The sequence below is a fragment of the Callorhinus ursinus genome, unplaced genomic scaffold (assembly GCF_003265705.2).
Source record: "Callorhinus ursinus isolate GAN/ISIS: 27379988/994484 unplaced genomic scaffold, GSC_fseal_2.0 scaffold2, whole genome shotgun sequence".
NCBI lineage: Eukaryota > Metazoa > Chordata > Mammalia > Carnivora > Otariidae > Callorhinus > Callorhinus ursinus.
The window spans coordinates 16,856,596-16,863,531 of NW_027397064.1; the positions used below are offsets into that span (position 1 = coordinate 16,856,596).

The 6,936-nt window shown below is 57.0% G+C and overlaps 1 protein-coding gene across 1 annotated transcript in view; it reads right to left on the reverse strand.

Annotated features, from left to right (window-relative positions):
* Positions 1 to 3,701, reverse strand: part of DES (desmin) — a 7,442-nt gene extending 3,741 nt beyond the window's left edge. The window contains exons 1-6 of the mRNA XM_025891146.2: positions 3,033 to 3,701; positions 1,938 to 1,998; positions 1,725 to 1,820; positions 1,411 to 1,572; positions 1,111 to 1,236; positions 474 to 694 (exon numbers count right to left, since the gene is read on the reverse strand). Of these exons, the coding sequence (XP_025746931.1) occupies positions 474 to 694; positions 1,111 to 1,236; positions 1,411 to 1,572; positions 1,725 to 1,820; positions 1,938 to 1,998; positions 3,033 to 3,610 (1,244 nt within the window). The 5' untranslated portion in view covers positions 3,611 to 3,701. The remainder of the gene's footprint in view (positions 1 to 473; positions 695 to 1,110; positions 1,237 to 1,410; positions 1,573 to 1,724; positions 1,821 to 1,937; positions 1,999 to 3,032) is intronic.
* Positions 3,702 to 6,936: the final 3,235 nt, after the last annotated feature.

The window sequence follows — 6,936 nt, forward strand, 5'->3', positions numbered from 1 at the left end:
TGTGTGTGTGTGTGTGTGTGTGTGTGTGTGTGTGTGTGTGTGTGTGTGTATGCATCCTTGGGCACGAGTCTCTGCCTCCTCCTTCTTAGCCTGTGTCCGAGGCTCTCTCTTTGTCCCTCTCTGCCCCCTCCCTTTCCTCCCTCATCATTCCCCACTCTGCTTTCATCTCTCCCTTGACTGGCAGGAATATTTTATTACTGGTTCCTGAACATGGTTTTATACTGCCGCTCTTAATTCTGAAGGTGGGTAAGGGAATAAATACTTCTTTTTCTCTTTTTATAGAAGCTATTAATTAAATCACTTTTTACCCAGGTGGCCTTGGTTAATTCTCTGCAATTAATGGTGTGGTGGCCTCTTGTATAAAATTATTTCCAGATCTTGCTAAGGTGATCCTGAGCCCCTCTCCCCTCCTGCCCCTGGGGGCAGGAATGGGCCCCTGGGCACTCCCCAGAATCCCACCACCGGCCCCTCACCGGCTTTCCTCGCCCTCCAGCAGCTTCCGGTAGGTGGCAATCTCCACGTCCAGGGCCATCTTGACATTGAGCAGGTCCTGGTACTCGCGCAGGTGGCGGGCCATCTCATCCTTGAGGTGCCGGATCTCTTCCTCCAGACGCGCAATGTTGTCCTGGTAACCGCTGGCCTCACTAGCAAAGCGGTCTTCCATCTCGCGCATCTGCCTCATCAGCGAATCGTTCTGCAGGAGAGTGACACCCAGGTCAAGGAGAGGCATGGAGGGGTGGGCACGAGGGGCCCAGGGTGGTGAAAGACACAGCCTTGGAGCTGGGGCGCAACCCCAGATGGTCAGGTCCGGGAGTGGGCACGCTCTTCTAAGCTAGGGAACCCTGAACTCAAGTGAAGTCTTCTCTGGAAATCCAGAGAATAGAAGTGATAAAAGGAAGCATCCATGTCTTTTCTCTCCACCATCCCCATCTAGGGGACCCCTGATTCCTGAGAGTTCAACTGAGAATCCACCTGTCTGTTTTCGCCCCTGTGAGAGATGTGAAGAGCCAGAGGCCCAGAGAGGGTGTGTGATGGGAACCAAGATCATGGAGTGAGAGTGTGCGCTGTGGGCCGGAAGGAGCGGGCCGGGTGAGGCAGGCGGGCACTCACAGTGCCCTTGAGGGCGTCGATCTCACAAGTGTAGGACTGGATCTGGTGTCGGTACTCCATCATCTCCTGCTTGGCCTGGCGCAGTGCGTCGTTGTTCTTGTTGGCTGCCTGGGTCAGGTCGGACACCTGAGGGCAGGGAGGGGTACTGCGATGAGGAGCCTGCGGGACGCAGGCAAGGGATGGCAAGGGAGCCTGGAGACCCTGGCTCACCCTCCTCCCCACGGAGAGAGCCACAGGAAGCACGTCCAAACAGGGATGGCGGGGGACAGAGGGGCCAGGCCCCTGGGCCAGGTTGCCCACCTTGGACTTGTACCATTCCTCAGCTTCTGAGATGTTCTTAGCTGCAATGGTCTCATACTGAGCCCGGATGTCCCTGAGGGCTGCGGTGAGGTCCGGCTTGGACATGTCCATCTCCACCTGTACCTGCTGTTCCTGAAGTTGAGCCTGTAGCTCTCGGATCTCCTGCAGGGCACAGCTGGGCCTCAGTAGTCTACCAGGTCCCACCCACACGGCACCCTCACACCCCGGTCCCCAGAGCCTTGCATGGCTCCTCCCCCTTTCCAGCTGTTCTCACCAGGGTCTAAGGACCCTGAGGAGGAAGGCTGAAGGCATACCTCTTCGTGCACTTTCTTAAGGAATGCGATTTCCTCGTTGAGAGATTCAATCCTGCGCTCCAGGTCAATTCGAGCTAGAGTAGCCGCATCCACGTCCTAGGAGCGGTCAAGCAAGAGGGAGAGGGTCACTGATAACCCAGGCAGGGCAGGGGGAGACCAGGGGCCACCCGGGGTCAGAGGGGTAAAGCTGCTGGGGGACCAAAGAGGGCTCACCGCTCGGAAGGCAGCCAAATTGTTCTCTGCTTCTTCTTTCAACTGAATCTCCTCTTGCAGCCTGGCCAGAACAGACAGATGGAAAGAGACAGTTGGTGGGGATAAAACTGGCCGTGGGGATGGCCAGGTGGGGCCTGCCCAGGGAGTGGGGCTCAGGACACCGGGAGGAGGCCTGCCTACAGGGTAGAGACAAGAGGCCCTGCCCACCCAGGGAGGGGACAGGAAGTGGCCCAATTTCTTCCCCAGAGCCACACCCCGGAAGTCTATGTCCCCACCAGATTGTGACCTCCCTGGGATTAGGAACTGTGTCTATTCTATGCACCTCTATGTTCCTGGTTCGCAGCCCCAGTCTGGCCCACGTAGGTGCTCAATTATCGTTTGCGACCCCGGGTGGTAGGACAGTGATTCTGCTCACTTGGGCTGTCAGAAGCAGGACCCATGAGTACTTGCTCTATTCTTGTTGCCTTTTCCTACTGGAAGCCTGGTGAAGCCCACCATCAGGCCCTCCAAGCTTTCTGGGGGCTGCAGCTAGCTCCCTCCTCCTTCTTCTAGCTTATCCATTCCCTTTGTGGAATGGCACAGCCTCAGCCTGGCCTAGAGACCAAGATCTGCTCTCTACCCACCTCCCCCAGGGCAGATCGCAGAGGAGCTGAGAGCTACCACTTAGATTCCCCACCCCCTGCCCTTCACAGCTTGCCCCAGATTTGCCTTGTCTCCTATCAACCCCCTCCCCTCCCACCCGGCGACTGAACCGGGGCCTCCTCCCTCCGCTCATCTGCCTGTCCCCCATCGACACCAGCCCGGAATCTTAAAGTGCTTTTAAGGGGGCTGTCCACAGGGCCCAGGTCTCCCATTTCCACCCCGTGATGTCCCCAAGAAAACTCCTCCCTTGCAGAGTGAGAGCATGAGGGAGAGACCCGGAGTCCATCTCCCCTGGGGGGACACCGGTAGATGACTCTCTCCCGGCCCGGAGGTAGGAGAGGGTTGCTGGCGCCCTGGGGGAAGGCAGGCCCTGACAGCTGCGCCCCAGCCCCGTGGCCTCGCCTCCCGCGCCCAGCCCACGGAAAGGGGGTTCTGGGAGTGCCGGGTCCTCACTTGGCCTTGAGCCGCTGCAGGTCGTCCAGCAGGTTGTCACGCTCGACGTCCACGCGGGCGCGCTGGTTGGTGAGCACCTCCACCTGGCGCCGCAGCTCGCGCAGCTCCTCCTCGTAGATCTCGGCGACCCGGGTCGGCTCGCGGCCCTTGAGCCGGTTCACCTCGGCGGCGAGCGCCGCGTTCTGCTGCTCCAGGAAGCGCACCTTCTCGATGTAGTTGGCGAAGCGGTCGTTGAGCTCCTGCAGCTCCACCTTCTCGTTGGTGCGCGTGGTCAGGAACTCCTGGTTCACCGCGTCGGCCAGCGAGAAGTCCAGCAGCTCGCCCGCGCCGTAGGAGGAGGGCGCGCGGGCCGACCCCAGCCGGCTGGCCCGCAGCGCCCCCAGGCCCCCGGCCCCGCCCGACGTGCGCGACACTTGGTACACGCGGGACGTCATCGAGCTCGAGGAGCCCTTGGTGCCGAAGCCCGCGCGCGGAAACACGGGCGAGCTCAGCGGGGAGGCGAGCGGGAAGCCCCCGGCCCCGCCGAAGGTGCGGCGGTAGGAGGACACGCGCTGGCTGGACGAGTAGGCCTGGCTCATGGTGGCGGCGCGGGCGAGGCTGGGCGGCACGGAGGGGGCGGCGGGCGGCGGCCGGCTGGAGAGTGGATGCGTCGAGGGGAGACAGGGCCCCTTAGCCGTCTGCACTATTTGTATCCCTCCTGACATCAGCCCCCGCCAACCCCTCCCCTGACAGCTGCAGGATCCCGCTGTCCTGCCAGGAAGGGCGGCCGCTGGCGTGGGGGCGGGGAGGCCAGTTCCCCCCCCCCACCCCGCCCCGCAAGAGGCCCGCGCCCCTCCGCCGGGGGGAAGGGGCCCGTGAGAGGTGTGGGACAGGGTGGAGGACCTAGGAGGGCAGAAGATGGGCAGGCCTGCCAACCCCTTCACCCGGGGCACAGAGCATGTCTGGAATCCCTAGGCAAGCCTCTTTCAGCCCTTGGGTGCCGGCCTCCTCCTGGGGGGTAGTCAGGGGAGAGAGTGGGGGAGAGGTTTCCACTTAGTTCGAGGGTGTCCCTTTTGCTCTGAGGAGAGACTTTGGGTCATTTCCTGGAGGAACAATGCCTAGTCCCAAGAAAAACTCAATCACTTCCCTGCCCCCCCAAAGATTGTCTAGAACTGGCAGAGGGTTGGGAGGACTCAGGAAAGACAGGCATCCACCAGGCCAGGCCAGAGGAAAAGGGTCTCTAGGCAGTCAGGGAGGCTGGGAGAGTACCGTGGGGGGCAGAGAGCAGTCGTGGCCAGAGCCCGCCTGCTCAGATATGTCCCCTGGTACCAGGACTCAAGCCCTGAGCCTCAGTTTCCCTCTGGGCTAGTGCAGGCCCTTTTCCTCCCCCTCTTTGGGGTAGGGCAGAGCCTGGAGTTTATAAACAACAGGGTGATTTCCAGAAAGGGCCCAGCACCCTCTCAGTTTCCAGTTACTATGTACTCTCACCCCCACACACCAACTTCACCTGGCTTCTACCCCCTTGTGCCCACCCCCACCCCTTCTCTGATTCATCCCCCTACTCACATCACCCACACCCACACACACCAGGGGTTTGTATTTTGTCAGGAGCCGTGTGTCAACCCAGCCATCTCTCTGTCAGCAACAACTGCCAACCCGGCATACCAGAGCTGGTATTTATAGAGGAGAATGCATCAATCTGGGAAACAGGCCCACAGGAGAGGCGCTCTGGGGGGTGAGGGTGGGTACCTGAGGAGGCCTGGGTGTCAGATGGCCCAGGCAGGTTTGGGGTGATAAACCCCAATCACTTCCTGCCCCCGTAATGCCCCAAGCCCCCAGCCAGAATGGAGTCCCACAGAGGGCTTGTCCAGTCCTTCATAGCCTTCCTCCTCCCCGGTACAAGGTACTGGCTGACCCCTGAGGACATCCCCACTTCTCCATGAGCACTGGCTGCCTCCCTACACCTCCACCTGGCACTTTGCAGGCCTCTCTTAGGCCTGGCCCTTTTGGAATGCCAAGTTCTGAAGTAGAGTGCCGGTCCTACCACAGCTCTGCCATCAGCAGCAGGCAAGTCCTTCACCTTTCTGTGTCCTCCACCGTCAAGGGGAAGGGGTCAGCCTTGCCGTATCTACCCTACAGGCTTTGAAGAGGCTCGAATAACAATATGCAGGGGCACCTGAAGCTGAGGCAGTCTGACTCCAGAGCTGTGCCCCGCTCCGCCCCCTGAATGGATGTGAATATGCCAGGTGAACTGTAAAGGACTTTGTTACTGCTGTCTTCTCAAAGCCTTTCCACACTAAGTATCTAATTTTTATCCAAGAGACAGGCATATGAGGTAGGTGGGGAGTTCCAGATATTCTTATCCAGGCTTCCAGTCAGTGCAAGCTGTTGTGTTCTGGTTATTTTTGTGTCTTGTCTCCCCAACTAGATTGTAGTCTCCTGGAGAATTTTAGAGACCATGTGGATCCTGAGCATATCCCAGGCAACAACCATCCTTGTTGTAGTTCCAAGTAGCCTGCAAGCTTTCTTTCCCATTCCCTTATTTTGGTAACAAAGGCTTCACACACAGAGAACACTCAATGGGTGGACAGATGACCCAGTTCCCAGCCAGTCTTATCAACTCTATCCCTCGGACTGCAGTGATTGGCTCAAGGGGTGACCTGGACCCAAGAAGAGCCAATCAGAGACCTTCCCTGGAATTTATAGATGGAACAGGGATTACTCAGCGGAAGCCTGTGGCAGCCATGTTTCCTGCCCCGTGGGACATTCTGGCACTAGGAGGAATGGGAGGTCAGCACACAAGGAGAAGCAGACACACCTGGAGAGGAGAATGCCAGGCAGGAAATTCTCAATTCCAGCTCCCCAGGAGCCCTGGTCTGCAGCTTTACCTTTGACTTTGTGAGCCCCGCCCCCACCCCCCACCCCACCATGTCCTTCCTGACTTTGGGGCCAATAAACTTTTCCTTTTTTTTTTTCCCCACTTAAGGCACTTGGTGCTGGCTCTTGTCACTCGTAGCCAAAACATTCCTGACCAATCTCTTGTAGGAGACGGTGCACCCATTTCCACACTACTAGGGAGGACAGAACATTTTTGGGAGTCCTCTCTATGAACCGTCTCCAGACCACATAAGGAAATTGCCCTTCGGACCAGCCCAAGGCCTCAGTTCGTGGTGAAATGAAGCAGAAAACAAATAAATAAATTGTCACTTATTCTCTAGTCAAAATCAACATCTACCAGACTTGGCTCTGAAACACTTGGGACTGTTTCCAAACTTCAGTTCCAACCCTGAGAATCTGCTACCATGGAGGGCAGCAAAACAACACTCCAAGGCTCACACAGCAGGTGAAAGAGGAGTGCTCCAAAACACGTTCTGAACTGGGCAGCACCTCTGGAGTCAGAGTTTCACCTCCCCAGGGGACTACTTACAAATGGACACACAAAAAATATTAATAATTTATCTGGATGGATAATGGACATGGCACATATTTCAAAGGGGTCCCATTCTGTGGGATCATATGCTTTTCACTCCGGTGATTGTATGCTTTGGTGCACAACACATTTTCATCTTGATGAGTCCAACTTACCTATATTTTTTCTTTTATTGCCTGTACCTTGGTGTCATATCCAAGAAATCACTGCCAAACTCAGTGTCATGAATTCTACCCACTATGTTTTCTTCTAAGAGTAAAAGTAAAGTTTCATGTCCTTGATCCATTTTGAGTTCATGTTTGTATGTGGTGTAAGGGAAGGGTCCAACTTAATTTTTTACATGTGAATATCCAGTTTTCTCAGCACCATTTATAGAAGACTGTCCTTTCCCCGGGGAATGGTCTCAGCACCCTTGCTGAGATCTACTTAGTCGAATGTGTGAGGATTTATTTCTGGTCTCTCTGGTCTATTCCATTGGCCTGTATATCTGTCCTC